The sequence below is a fragment of the Tursiops truncatus genome, chromosome 2 (genome assembly GCF_011762595.2).
Source record: "Tursiops truncatus isolate mTurTru1 chromosome 2, mTurTru1.mat.Y, whole genome shotgun sequence".
NCBI classification, from domain to species: Eukaryota; Metazoa; Chordata; class Mammalia; order Artiodactyla; family Delphinidae; genus Tursiops; species Tursiops truncatus.
The window spans coordinates 34,672,461-34,688,199 of record NC_047035.1 but is presented as its reverse complement, the minus strand read 5'-3'; the positions used below and the strand labels follow the sequence as shown (position 1 = coordinate 34,688,199).

The following is a 15,739-nucleotide window of genomic DNA, read 5'->3' as shown; positions in this document are numbered from 1 at the left end:
CTCATTCATAGGCATAAATAAAAATGCTATTGTCAATCAGGTAACAAGATTGAAAACTCTGTGAGAAAAAAATACTTTTTTAAGTTATAATTCTCTTTAGTGCTTTTCTTTCTTACAAGTAGTTTTTACAATTTTTTTTTGAATTTTTATTTTATTTATTTTTTTAAGCAGCAGGTTCTTATTAGCTATCCATTTTATACATATTAGCGTATATATGTCAATCCCAATCTCCCAATTCATCACACACACACCCCACCACCACTTTCCCCCCTTGGTGTCCATATGTTTGTCCTCTACATCTGTGTCTCAATTTCTGCCCTGCAAACCAGTTCATCCGTACCATTTTTCTAGGTTCCATATATATGCGTTAATATACGATATTTGTTTTTCTCTTTCTGATTTATTTCACTCTGTATGACAGTCTGTAGATCCATCCGTGTCTCTAAAAATGACCAAATTCTGTTCCTTTTTATGGCTGAGTAATATTCCATTCTGTATATGTACCACATCTTCTTTATCCATTCGTCTGTCGATGGGCATTTATGTTGCTTCCATGACCTGGCTATTGTAAATACTGCTGCATTGAACATTGGGGTGCACGTGTCTTTTTGAATTATGGTTTTCTCAGGGTATATGTCCAGTAGTGGGATTGCTGGGTCATATGGTAGTTCTATTTTTAGGTTTTTAAGGAACCTCCATACTGTTCTCCATAGTGGCTACATCAATTTACATTCCCACCAACAGTGCAGGAGGGTTCCCTTTTCTCCACACCCTCTCCAGCATTTGTTGTTTGTAGATTTTCTGATGATGCCCATTCTAACTGGTGTGAGGTGATACCTCATTGTAGTTTTGATTTGCATTTCTCTAATAATTAGTGATGTTGAGCAGCTTTTCATGTGCTTCTTGGCCATCTGTATGTCTTCTTTGGAGAAATGTCTATTTAGGTCTTCTGCCCATTTTTGGATTGGGTTGTTTGATTTTTTAATATCAAGCTGCATGAGCTGTTTATATATTTTGGAGATTAATCCTTTGTCTGTTGATTGGTTTGCAAATATTTTCTCCCATTCTGAGGGTTGTCTTTTCGTCTTGTTTATAGTTTCCTTTGCTGTGCAAAAGCTTTTAAGTTTCATTAGGTCCCATTTGTTTATTTTTGTTTTTATTTCCATTACTCTAGGAGGTGGGTCAAAAAAGATCTTGCTGTGATTTATGTCAAAGAGTGTTCTTCCTTTGTTTTCCTCTAAGAGTTTTTATAGTGTCCAGTCTTACAATTAGGTCTCTAATCCATTTTGACTTTATTTTTGTATATGGTGTTAGAGAGCGTTCTAATTTCATTATTTTATATGTAGCTGTCCAGTTTTCCCAGCACTACTTATTGAAGAGACTGTCTTTTCTCCACTGTATATCCTTGCCTCCTTTGTCATAGATTAGTTGGCCATAGGTGTGTGAGCTTATCTCTGGGCTTCCTATCCTGTTCCATTGATCTGTATTGCTGTTTTTGTGCCAGTACCATATTGTCTTGATTACTGTAGCTTTGTAGTATAGTCTGAGGTCAGGGAGTCTGATTCCTCCAGCTCCGTTTTTTTCCCTCAAACAGCTTTGGCTATTCGGGGTCTTTTGTGTATCCATACAAATTTTAGGATTTTTGGTTCTAGTTCTGTAAAAAATGCCATTGGTAATTTGATAGGGATTGCATTGAATCTATAGATTGCTTTGGGTAGTATAGTCATTTTCACAATATTGATTCTTCCAAGAACATGGCATATCTCTCCATCTGTTTGTATCATCTTTAATTTCTTTCATCAGTGTCTTACAGTTTTCTGCATACAGGTCTTTTGTCTCCCTAGGTAGGTTTATTCCTAGGTATTGTATTCTTTTTGTTGCAGTGGTAAATGGGAGTGTTTCCTTAATTTCTCTTTCAGAGTTTTCATCATTAGTGTATAGGAATGCAAGAGATTTCTGTGCATTAATTTTGTATCCTGCAACTTTACCAAATTCATTGATTAGCTCAAGAAGTTTTCTGGAGGCATCTTTAGGATTCTCCATGTATAGTATCATGTCATCTGCAAACAGTGACAGTTTTACTTCTTCTTTTCCAATTTGTATTCCTTTTATTTCTTTTTCTTCTCTGATTGCCATGGCTAGGACTTCCAAAACTATGTTGAATAATAGTGGCGAGAGTGGACATCCTTGTCTTGTTCCTGATCTTAGAGGAAATGCTTTCAGTTTTTCACCATTGAGAATGATGTTTGCTCTGGGTTTGTTGTATATGCCCTTTATTATGTTGAGGTAGGTTCCCTCTATGGACACTTTCCGGAGAGTTTGTATCATAAATGGTTGTTGAATTTTGTCAAAAGCTTTTTCTGCATCCATTGAGATGATCATATAGTTTTTCTTCTTCAGTTTGTTAATATGGTGTATCACATTGATTGATTTGCGTATATTGAAGAATCCTTGCATCCCTGCGATAAATCCCACTTGATTGTGGTGTATGGTCCTTTTAATGTGTTGTTGGATTCTGTTTGCTAGTATTTTGTTGAGGATTTTTCCTTCTGTATTCATCAGTGATATTGGTTTGTGATTTTCTTTTTTTGTAGTATCTTTGTCTGGTTTTGGTATCAGGGTGATGGTGGCCTTATAGAATGAGTTTGGAAATGTTCCTTCCTCTGCATTTTTTTGAAGAGTTTGAGAAGGATGGGTGTTAGCTCTTCTCTAAATGTTTGATAGAATTCACCTGCGAAGCCATCTGGTCCTGGACCTTGGTTTGTTGGAAGATTTGTAATCACAGTTTCAATTTCATTACTTGTGATTGGTCTGTTCATATTTTCTATTACTTCCTGGTTCAATCTTGGAAGCTTATACCTTTCTAAGAATTTTTCCATTTTTTCCAGGTTGTCCATTTTATTGGCATAGAGTTACTTGTAGTAGTCTCTCATGATGTTTTGTATTTCTGCGGTGTCTGTTGTAACTTCTCCTTTTTCATTTCTGATTTTATTGATTTGAGTCCTCTCCCTCTTTTTCTTGATGAGTCTGGCTAATGGTTTATCAATTTTGTTTATCTTCCTCAGAGAACCAGCTTTTAGTTTTATTGTTCTTTGCTATTGTTTTCTTTGTTTCTATTTCATTTACTTCTGCTCTGATCTTTATGACTTCTTTCCTTCTACTAACTTTGGGTTTTGTTTGTTCTTCTTTCTCTAGTTCCTGTAGGTGTAAGGTTAGATTGTTTATTTGAGATTTTTCTTCTTCTTGAGGTGGGATTGTATTGCTATAAACTTCCCTCTTAGAACTGCTTTTGCTGCATCCCATAGCTTTTGGATCATCATGTTTTCTTTGTCATTTGTCTCTAGGTATTTTTGATTTCCTCTTTGATTTCTTCAGTGATCTCTTGGTTATTTACTAACGTATTGTTTAGCCTCCATGTGTTTGTGTTTTTTTTGTGTTTTTTTTCCCTGTAATTGATTTGTAATCTCATAGCATTGTGGTCAGAAAAGATGCTTGATATGATTTCAGTTTTCTTAAATTTACTGAGGCTTGATTTGTGACCCACGATGTGATCTATCCTGGAGAATGTTCTGTGTGCACTTGAGAAGAAAGTGTAATCTGCTGTTTTTGGATGGAATGTCCTACAAATGTCAGTTAAATCTGTCTGGTCTGTTGTGTCATTTAAAGCTTGTGTTTCCTTATTAATTTTCTATTTGGATGATCTATCCATTGGTGTAAGTGAGGTGTTAACGTTCCCCACTATTATTGTGTTATTGTCGATTTCCTCTTTTATAGCTGTCAGCACTTGCCTTATGTATTGATGTGCCCCTATGTTGGGTGCATATATATTTATAATTGTTATATCTTCTTCTTGGATTGATCCATTGATCATTATGTAGTGTGCTTCCTTGTCTCTTGTAACATTCTTTATTTTAAAGTCTATTTTATCTGATATGAGTATTGCTACTCCAGCTTTCTTTTGATTTCCATTTGCATGGAATATCTTTTTCCATCCCCTCACTTTCAGTCCGTATGTGTCCCTAGGTCTGAAGTGGGTCTCTTGTAGACAGCATATAGATGGGTCTTGTTTTTGTATCCATTCAGCGAGCCTGTGTCTTTTGGTTGGAGCATTTAATCTGTTCACGTTTAAGGTAATTATGAATATGTATGTTCCTGTTACCATTTTCTTAATTGATATGGGTTTGTTTCTGTAGGTCCTTTTCTTCTCTTGTGTTTCCTGCTTAGAGAAGTTCCTTTAGCATTTGTTGTAGAGCTGGTTTGGTGGTGCTGAATTCTCTTAGCTTTTGCTTGTCTGTAAAGCTTTTGATTTCTCCGTTGAATCTGAATGAGATCCTTGCTGGGTATAGTAATCTTCGTTGTAGGTTCTTCCCTTTCATCACTTTAAATATATCATCCCACTCTGTTCTGGCTTATAGAGTTTCTGCTGAGAAATCAGCTGTTAACCTTATGGGAGTTCCATTGTATGTTACTTGTCGTTTTTCCCTTGCTGCTTTCAATAATTTTTCTTGGTCTTCAATTTTTGTCAATTTGATTACAATGTGTCTCGGCATGTTTCTCCTTGGGTTTATCCTGCTTGGGACTCTCTACGCTTCCGGAGAGTGGCTATTTCTTTTCCCATGTTAGGGAAGTTTTCGACTATAATCTCTTCCAATATTTTTTCGGGTCCTTTCTCTCTCTCTTCTCCTTCTGGGACCCCTATAATGCGAATGTTGGTGTGTTTAATGTTGTCCCAGAGGTCTCTTAGGCTGTCTTCATTTCTTTTCAGTCTTTTTTCTGTTCTGTGGCAACGAATTCCACCATTCTGTCTTCCAGGTCATTTGTCCGTTTTTCTGCCTCCATTATTCTGCTATTGATTCCTTCTAGCTTATTTTTCATTTCACTTATTGTATTGTTCATCTCTGTTTGTTTGTTCTTTAATTCTTCTAGGTCTTTGTTAAACATTTCTTGCATCTTCTCAATCTTTGCCTCCATTCTTTTTCTGAGGTCCTGGATCATATTCACTGTCATTATTCTGAATTCTTTTTCCAGAAGTTTACCTATCTTCACTTCATTTAGTTGTTTTTCTGCAGTTTTCTCTTGTTGCTTCATCTGGTACATAGCCCTCTGCCTTTTTCATCTTGTCTTTCCGTGAATGTGGTTTTTGTTCCACAGGCTGCAGGATTGTAGTTCTTCTTGCTTCTGCTGTCTGCCTCTGCTGGATGAGGCTGTCTAAGAGGCTTGTGCAAGTTTTCTGATGGGAGGGACTAGTGGTGGGTAGAGCTGGGTGTTGCTCTGGTGTGCAGAGCTCAGTAAAATTTTAATCTGCTTGTCTGCTGATGGGTGAGGCTGGGTTCCCTCCCTGTTGGTTGTTTGGCCTGAGGCAACCCAACACTGGAGCCTACCTGGCTCTTTGGTGTGGCTAATGGCAGACTCTGGGAGGGCTCACGCCAGGGAGTACTTCCCAGACCTTCTGCTGCCAGTGTCCTTGTCCTCACAGTGAGCCACAGCCACCCCCTGCTTCTGCAGGAGACCCTCCAACACTAGCAGGTAGGTCTGGTTCAGTCTCTTATGGTGTCACTGCTCCTTCCCCTGGGTCCCAATGGGCACACTACTTCGTGTGTGCCCTCCAAGAGTAGAGTGTCTGTTACCCCTAGTCCTGTGGAAGTCCTGCAATCAAATCCTGCTAGCCTTCAAAGTCTGATTCTCTAGGAATTCCTCCTCCCTTTGCTGTACCCCAAGGTTGGGAAGCCTGACGTGGGGCTCAGAACCTTTACTCTCGTGGGTGGAGTTGTGTGGTATAAGTGTTCTCCAGTTTGTGAGTCACCCACCCAGCAGTTATGGGATTTGATTTTATTGTGATTGGGCCCCTCCTGCTGTCTCATTGTGGCTTCTCCTTTGTCTTTGGATGTGGTGTATCTTTTTTGGTGAGTTCCAGTGTCTTCCTGTCAATGATCGTTCAGCAGTTAGCTGTGATTCTGGTGCTCTCGGAAGAGGGAGCGAGCACACATCCTTCTACTCCACCATCTTGAACCCGTTTTCCAGTTTTTACAATTTTAAATCGTACCTTTTAAAAAAAAAATCTTTATAAATGCTAGTGATAGTTTTTATAACCTAGGAAGAATATTCTTTGTTTCTTAGGTACAAAGTGTTTTGAAGCCAATCCACCAGAAGGAAGGACAAGAATTAACTGCTTTGCTGAATGCTCCACATATTCAGGTAGAAAATGGAGAGAGCATCACATGTGTGGTTTTTCCAGCATCCAAAATCACTTTGAATCAGAGTCTCTTGGGCTAAAAGGGACCTCAAATATTAACGTAGCCTGTTTTGATTGCTTACAACTTCCACTGCAGAATAATTATTGTTGGATTATATATTTTTGTACTTAAAGTTAACCACATTATTTTTGAAACAACTTCTTATTCTTTACAAATTCCTCCCTTTTTTGGTCATATTTTTCCATACATTTTAATTATCTGTGATGTTGGACCCTTGAGGTAATTTTGTTTTTTATGAAGTTTAATAAGCATTTTAGACTTTGATAACTCATCCCAGAGTATTCCCTATTATACCTAACAAATCTTTAGTTATTATTAGCTATAAAAGTTACAGGGTTGCATCTGTACTTCAGTTGGAAAGTTTGGAAAGAGATCTGAATGCATAATTAATTACAGCACTTCTTTTAAAGGTTTAATGATCAGGATACTATGTACATGATTAGGTTAAAATCTCTCTACAGAAATAAATCATGCTGTTACTTTAAATGCTATGGGTTTCTTTGAAACAGGCACTTTTACTGGCCCATGATAAGGTTGCTGAGCAGGAAATGCAGCTAGAGCCCATCACAGATGAGAGAGTTTATGAAAGCATTGGCCAATATGGAGGAGAAACTGTAAAAATAGTTCGTATAGAAAAGGCTCGAGATATTCCATTGGTAAGTGTCCCACATCTCTGATATAAGATCCTTTCTACACAGGGGTCTTCTGTATGGCAGATAGTTGAAGACCCTTTACATTTCTGGTAGTTTTTCTCTTTGGAGGCTAACTTTTTGGAATTCTTTTATGTTCTTCCTCATACTCCTTATTCATCTGAGAAATAATTTGTTCATCTTTTCTCACCCATAATTTGATGAAAATAATAGCTTGTGAAGTAATCGTTGAACAAAGAAGGGACAAGTAATCTGCTTCATTAGTCTGCCAGCTTTTTAAAAAAACAGTGGAAAGTCTGATCTTTTCATTCAATGTAATTACTTACATTACTTCACATATACTTAGAAGTATGCATTGTTTAATGTTAATATTTTGTAGTTTTTATATGTAGAACATTTTTCTGTTAGTCTGCTATCATTGACTTAATTTTCTTTATTTTCAGAGAAATATTTTTGAATCCTAAGTTCTCAAATTGTCTTGCACAGTGTGGTATATGAAATAGGGACTTTTATTAAAGGGCATTTTATGTAACTAGGTTTTCCCCACCAGAAAGAAAGAAATTGGGAATGTCATGACAAAATTTTAAAATAAAAGTTCAGGAGAAAAGTGTTACAAACTATCTACTTTCAAGCTTTATTCTGTATTTCATATTTCCAGTTTTTGAGTTTATATATTGCAGTTGTACTTCCAATTTGTGTAATAAATATTAATGTTTAATACATTTTAATGTGAATTGGATGCAGCTATCATATTTAACATTTTGATAATTAACCAGATTAGTATTCATCTCTTAATGATATTTTGAATTTAAAAAGACTTTTAGTTACAAGTCATGTTCACTAATTATACCTAAATATAGTATAACCATTTGAATAGCATCCAGCATATAGAGAACAAATTTGATTATAGGCTTTCACATTGTTCTTGAGCAAGTGCATTTTTATGCTGTTGTATGCTTCAAAAGTCTGATTTTAGAATTTTAACGAATGGAATGCTTCTGAAGCACAAAATGTGGGGGAAGTGATCAGCTTTCAAACCTAATTGCCATGATTATTCTAGCTGTGTAAATACATTTTTTTCTCAAGATAACTGAAGGCTAGAATTGTTGAATACAAAAATAAAAATTAAAAAATGAGGACATGTTGAACCAAAAAATTGCATTTTTATTTAAATATTGGCTATTGAATTTTTTTAAGGGTGCTACAGTTCGTAATGAAATGGATTCTGTCATCATTAGTCGGATAGTAAAAGGAGGTGCTGCAGAAAAAAGTGGTCTGTTACATGAAGGGGATGAAGTTCTGGAAATCAATGGCATTGAAATTCGGGGGAAAGATGTCAATGAGGTTTTTGACTTGTTGGTAAGTTGCCCCGTGTAGAAGAATAATTGATAGACTCTCAAAAGCCTCCTTTGTTATTGGACTTCAGAATAAAATATTTAAAAAGCATTTTAAAAATAACTGTTAAGATCTCTATACAATTTCTAGCATAATTTTCCCATGGTATAATTGTTTCCACAATATTTATTAGTAGAATTTTATTCTTGTGGGGGTGGAGGTGCTGCTGATTTTTTTTTCTTTATTACTACCAGGTATATTTTGTTCGCCTCTGAAATCACTAATAATAACTCATTCAAAAATACATGTATTAAATGCCTACTGTGTGCTAGCTGCTAGGGAAACAGTAACAAAACAAAGTTCACACCCTCATGATTTTTATGTTCTTTTTTTTTTTCTTTTTGCGGTACGCCGTCCTCTCACTGTTGTGGCCTCCCCTGTTGTGGAGCACTGGCTCCGGACGCGCAGGCTCAGAGGCCATGGCTCACGGGCCCAGCCGCTCCGCGGCATGTGGGATCTTCCCAGACCGGGGCACGAACCCGTGTCCCCTGCATCGGCAGGCAGACTCCCAACCACTGCGTCACCAGGGAAGCCCTCATTTTGGTTTTTTATTACCTAATTTACTACCTAATTTTTATTACCTAATTTACTACCTAATTGATTGTTGTTTCCTTAGCAATATTAGATAATAGCAGTGGTATAGATCTACATTGTTGAATATAATAACCATTAGCTACATGTGCTAGTTATTTCTATCTAAGGAACATTTAAAATTCAGTTCCTCATTCTTACTAGCTGCATTTCAGATGCTCAAGAAGCGTATGTTACTAATGGCTATCATATGAAGGTGTAGATATAGGAATATGGCATTCTGCAATTCCAGTCCACTGATCAGAATTCCGTCATCATAGGAAGTTCTGTTAGACAGTGGTGGTATAATCAGGAGGCCATTTAGAGCCAACTTTTGAGGGTGATTTATGATCACTTCATATATACCCATCAATCAGATTTATATTCTTACTTAATATCAGTTGTTACATTAGAATCTCTCCTATCTGCTGACGTCTACTGAAGAATCTAGAAAACATCCTCACATCCTTATTGTCACCCAGTCCCATTCATTGCTTTGATAGCACAAAGTGCCAGTGGTCATTGTTCTTAGCCCTTGTTTTACTGGCTGCTGTCTCTAGATTGAGTACTTCTCCCTGCTATCTCAGGACCATAAGTGTGATTACTGTCTATGCTGGAGGTAGCTGAGCAAGGTGGGCAGTGGTGTACAGTTGTCCCTTGGTATCCATGGGGGATTGGTTCCAGGGCCCCCATGGATACCAAAATCCATGGATGCTCAAGTCCCTTACATAAAATGGCATAGTTTTTGCATATAAGCTACGTACATCCTCCAGTATACTTTAAATAATCTCTAGATTATTTATAATACCTAATACAATGTAAATGCTGAGTAAATAGCTGTTTGCAGGTGGCAAAATCAAGTTTTGCATTTTGGAACTTTCTGGAATTTATTTCCATCCGCGGTTGGTTGAATTCACAGATATGGAACCCATGAATACGGAGGGCCGACTGTGCTTGAAGATAATAGAGAACCTAGCAGTAAGACTCTATACAGTTATAAAATAGAATGAATGACAGAGACAAAGCATCTGGGAAGTAAGAATATTTGTGTACTTGCATCGCTTTTCTAATCCTAGTAAAATTACTATTTCAAATTCTACTGTATTAAAATTGATGTATGTCAGAGTAGATGACCCTGAAGTGCTGCAGTGTCTTCCAGTCCTTCACTGTGGAATCTTCCAAACTTAAACTTAATGGAAGATAAAAACCCTAGACTTATGGGCTAAGTGGCTTTTCCCAGTGGACGAGAGGACCAAAATTGCAGAATGTCATATTGCTGGGTAGCTCTATAATGGAGTCCACGAAAGGCATAATTTGTGCTTCCTGATAAAATGGGATTCATCTTTTCCAATTTTTTTTTTTAAGTCTCCTTGGAGTTCCAGAATAGTCCAGTTTAGGGACTATTGATCATAAGATCGTGGAATGATTTTCATAAATACAGCTTTTTAAAATAATGTACTTTTTCTGTTACAGTCTGATATGCATGGTACTTTGACATTTGTTCTGATTCCCAGTCAACAGATCAAGCCTCCTCCTGCTAAGGAAACAGTAGTAAGTGATTTTTTTAATGTTCATTATTTATTTTCTGATGGCTACTGTTTACTTTTTTCTTAATTAACAAACTTTATTTTTTAAGAGGATTTTTAGGGGACTTCCCTGGTGGTACAGTGGTTAAGAATCTGCCTGCCAATGCAGGGGACACGGGTTCAATCCCTGGTCTGGGAAGCTCCCACATGCCACGGAGCAACTAAGCCCGTGCGCCACAACTACTGAGCCTGAACTCTAGAGCCCACGAGCCACAACTACTGAGCCTGCGCACCACAACTACTGAAGCTTACACGCTCTAGGGCCCACGTGCTGCAGCTGCTGAGCCTGTGTGCTGCAACTACTGAAGCCCACACGCCTAGAGCCCGTGCTCCGCAAGAAGAGAAGCCACCATAATGAGAAACCTGCGCACTACAACAAAGAGTAGCCCCCACTTGCCACAACTAGAGAAAGGCTGCATGCAGCAACAAAGACCCAATGCAGCCAGAAAAAAAAAAAAGAGTAGTTTTAGGTTCACAGCAAAATTGAGCAGAAAGTAGAGTTCACACATGATTCCCACTCTCACACATGTGCAACCTCCCCTGCTATCAACATTCTACACCAGAGTGGTGTATCTGTTACATTGGTGAATTGATGGTTTCATTATTACCCAAAGTACACAGTTTACTTTAGGATTCAATTTCGGTGTTGTACATCCTATGAGTTTTGACAAATGTATAATTACATATATCTACCATCGTAACGTACAGAATAGTTTCACTGCCCTAAAAATCCTCTATGCTCTGCTTATTCATCACTTCCTCCCCCCAACCCATGGCAACCACACTGTCTTGACTGCGATGGTTTACCTTTTCCAGAATGTCATATAGTTGGAATCTTACAGTATGTAGTCTTTTCAAATTGGCTTTTTTCTCTAGTGGTAAGCATTTAAGTCCTCCATGTCTTTTCATAGCTTGGTAGCTCCTTTCTTCTTAGCACTGAATAATATTCCATTGTCTGGATATACAACAGTTTACCCACACACCTACTGAAGGACATTTTGGTTGCCTCCAAGTTTTGGTAGCTATGAACAAACACCCCTGTGGAGGTTTTTGTGTGGATACAAGTTTTCAGCTCATTAATACCAAGGAATTGAAAACCTCAAACAAAAGCATGCACAGTGATGTTTATCATTTGAGCATCAGAAATGTCACTCTAAATATTTCTTGCACTCAAGTAAAAACAGGTAAATTCAGTAGATTTTATTTAAATAAATATGACATATTAATATTTCAAAGTTAGTGAACTCTGAAAAGTAAGAAAATAGAAAATACTTCTTTTTCAGAATTTTTATGACTTACAATGTTCAGCTTTGTCTTTTTCTGTCAGTATAGGTGGGTTTATTTAACTTAAATATGCTTAGTGTAGTGGGAAAAGGTGCTTTTTACAAAGTATGCACAACTCTTAAATACTCTAGCTATAGTAAAAGCAGACTTCATTACCATATGATCCAGCAATTCCACTCCTAGGTATAGACCCTAAGAGAACTGAAGACATACCTCTTTTCAAAAACTTGTACATGAATGTTCAAAACAGTATTTTTCATAGTAGCCAGAAGGTAGAAACAACTCGGTTGTTTGCCAGCTGATGAATGGAAAACAAAATATGGTATATCCATAAGAATGGGATATTATTTGGCAGTTAAAAGGAATAAAGTACTGATATATATGCTACAACGTGGATGAACCTTGAAAAAGTTATGCTAAGTGAAAGAAGCCATTCGCAAAAGGCTGTGTATTGGGTTCATTTATATAAAATGTCCAGAATGGGTAAGTCCATAGAGACACAAAGTAAATTAGTAGTTATTTAGGTGAAAGGGTGGGGGTTTAGGAGGGAATAAGAGTGATTCCCAATCAGTAGGGCTTTGATAAAAATGTTCTAAAATTGTTTGTGGTTGCACGACTCTAAATTTACTAAAAACCACCCAAGTGTACACATGGGTGACTTGTATAGCATATGAATTATATCTCAGTAAAGCTGTTAAAAAGTCGTAGACTTCAGTGTGCTGGATTAACATGGTAGCCTGATGTATTGCATCTGTTACTATTCTTAATTTTTGTACAAGCATAACAATTTGAAAGGGAACACAGTTTCATTTTTTTCTTAATATTTCATCACAGTTATGCTTTATATTTTGGCTGTCGTTCCATCTTTTCCCTTTATTGGAACATATTGAAGTCAATATTGCATTTGCAACCTTCCTTCTGTTTAAAGTTCTTTGTAGGAAGAGAAATGAGGAAATAGTTTGTCTTTGAGTTTCAACAGCCTTATTCTCAGTGCACTATACTTTCCCACATATCTCTCCCATGAACAAGCCCTGAACTTCAAAGGTAGCTATGCAGTGTGAGGAGACACAACAGAAGAAGGTTGGAATATTTGCTTACTTATATGACTTTAACAAGAAAGGGAGAGAAAGGAAAAGAAAAGATGCTAGGCTTATCCCTTTTAGAATACAGCATTTGATGGGTAGAGGTGTTTTCAAAATAGAAATGGTGTGCAATATTTCTTTTCCCTTCATTTCCTCCTTTCATTGAGAAGAACTCTCAATTGCAATATCTCTTATAAAGTTTTTATCAAACTTAAACAGGTTTGAAATGAACTACTATTATTAATGCTTGCATGGAAGATTTCCGCAAGGAAAACAGTGATAGTATATCATAATTTTATTTGGCATATGCAGAATAATTTTATATGGGATTAGTGATTTTAAGAAATAACCATTTTTTAAAATTGAAGTATGGTTGATTTACAATGTTATGTTAGTTTCTGGTGTACAGCAAAGTGATTCAGATATCTATCTATTTTTCATATTGTTTTTCATTATGGTTTATTACAGGATATTATCGTTCCCTGTGCTATTCAGTAGGACCTTGTTGTTTAACTATTTTATATATAGTAGTTTGTATCTGCTAATCCCAAACTCCTAATTTATCTCTCTCCCACCCCCTTTCTGTTTTGGTAGCCGTAAGTTTGTTTTCTTCCTCTGTGGGTCTGTTTCTGTTTTGTAAATAAGTTCATTTGTATCATATTTTAGATTTCACATGTAAGTGACACCATATGGCACTTGTCTTTCTCTTTCTGACTTCACTCAGTATGATAATCTCTAGGTCCATTCATGTTGCTGCAAATGGCGTTATTTCATTCTTTTTTATGGCTGAGTAGTATTCCATTGTATATGTTCCACATCTTTATCCACTCATCTTTTGATGGACATTTAGGTTACTTCCATTTCTTGGCTATTGTAAGTAGTGCTGCTATGAACACTGGGGTGTGTATATCTTTTTTCATATTAGAGTTTAATTAGAACCAACATATTAAGCATAATTATGGTACAGGTCGGGATCTAGTAAGAGCAACAAAAGGTTATCATTCTGATGTATGTTTTGTGATGTTAGAAAGAAATATGCATTTAAGATAACAAAATAGGTGTTATCTGAAACTCCATCATAATCACTTGCTGAATTATAATATTACAAATGGCAAGACTAAGCTGTGTCAGGAGAAGTACTCCCTTATTTGGTAAGTTTCTTTTGTATCACACATAGCAGCCAGGGGCTGCTCCATTGGTTGCAGTGGACAAAAGTCTTGACACCTTTGTAGTTTAGCTTCCTAGGTTACTGGCACATTTGTCTGAGGAAACATTTACATTGTTTAAACTGCAGTTACCTTCTCCCCACATTGACTAAAAGAAAAGTTGTGTACAACTTTAGATTATTTCACAATATAATTGAAATAATATTGAAGGGAGGAAATAGAATATTTGAGCCAAAGGCACTTTTTTCGTCTAGTCTGATGCCCAAATATAAACAGGAGTAAATTGAAATGTAGGGGATCACACTAGTTATTAGTGATGGAATATGCACTAGAAAATTCAGAGATTATTGATTGTCCAATAAGTGTTAGCTATTATTATGATTACTTACTTTGTGCCAGGCACAATACTAATTGTTTTACATGTGTTATCTCATTTAGTCCTTATAGTATCCCTTTTAAGTATAGCTATCTTTATTACTCCCATTTAACAAGCATTGCAACTAGAATTAGAAAGGTCAAGTTAATTGCCCAAGCCCACTATTGGTGAGTGACTGAGCCAGGACTAGAACCCATGCCTATTCCAGAACTTTTGCTCTTAACTGCTGTGTAATATAACAGGTACTGTCCCACAAAGCTACTAAATGTTAGAAGTTTCTGTATTACTGTTTATTATCAGTCCGAAGAAAATAATTACAATACCATGATAGAAAATTGTAACTATGGATGAATTAACCTGTTAGTAGCTATATGATATGGTAGTGAGTCTGGATTTTGAGTATAATAAAAGCATATTATGAGACTTTAGTATTTGAAATTGAGGTAGGATCTCTTCTGTCTGTAGGAGCCTTGATAACTCTAAAATGCTGGGAGCATGACTGAAGTCTCTTGATTTTGGGGGTCTGGGCTGGGAGTATGGGAGAAAGATGTAGTTTTAGGGGAATTTAAAGACTTAGGAGGATACTAAAATCATAGTTCAGGGATACAAACCATAGAATTAGCCACTAGGCCAGTGGTATTAATAATTGAAATATTATGGGCCCCAAATAGTTTTTTTCCTCACAGTGATTATGTACTTGATCCCTTTTGTGTACTAGGACACTGTGCTAATAAGTGCTAGCTTTATAATAATGAACATGACATTAATTATAGTTTGCAGTAAGTGATAAGATGGAAATCAATAGAATTTGAACACTGAGAATAAAAGGAGGTGGGATTGATTATATAAGGTTGGCAGGAAAGGCCTCCTGGAGGAGACAACATGAAGCTGAGACCTGTAGAATGAGATGAAGCCAGGCCTGTTAATTACCAGAAGGGCTTCCAGGTATAATTTCTAAAGAACTTTGTGTTTGGAAAGCCTGTAGGAATGGAGCAAAGTAGGGGAGTAGAACGGTGAGGAGGGAATTCTAAGAGATGAGGCTTGAGAGGTAGATAAGGCCAGGTCAAGTAAGTCTTCTTGGCCGTGGCAGGGAGTTTGCATTTCAAATACAGTAACATGGTGTGATTTGTATTTAAAAACAAAACACATCTGGCTGCTGGGTGGAAATTGGATTAGTAGAGCCAATAATGGAAGCAAGGAGATTGAGGAAACTGTTGCCGAAGCCATTATAAAGTATGATGTTGACTTATAAATTTCGATGATAGCAGTGGCAGTGGAGAATATGAATCAGGCTGTTCTGAAGTAGAAATGACAGGACCTTGTAATAAATGTGGAGAGTAAAGGATAGGGAAGAAGCAAGGATGCTCGAACAGCTG

General features: G+C 36.8%; 1 protein-coding gene across 8 annotated transcripts in view; it reads left to right on the top strand.

The window, feature by feature from the left end:
- Positions 1-15,739, top strand: part of PALS1 (protein associated with LIN7 1, MAGUK p55 family member) — a 100,394-nt gene that overhangs the window by 59,961 nt on the left and 24,694 nt on the right. For 6 of the 8 annotated variants that reach the window (XM_073800338.1, XM_019922313.3, XM_073800333.1 and 3 more), the window contains 4 exons: positions 6,118-6,195; positions 6,764-6,910; positions 8,102-8,263; positions 10,343-10,420. In XM_073800338.1, coding sequence (XP_073656439.1) covers positions 6,118-6,195; positions 6,764-6,910; positions 8,102-8,263; positions 10,343-10,420 — 465 coding nt within the window. The remainder of the gene's footprint in view (positions 1-6,117; positions 6,196-6,763; positions 6,911-8,101; positions 8,264-10,342; positions 10,421-15,739) is intronic. The other 2 variants (XM_073800336.1, XM_073800337.1) reach the window with 2 other exon arrangements.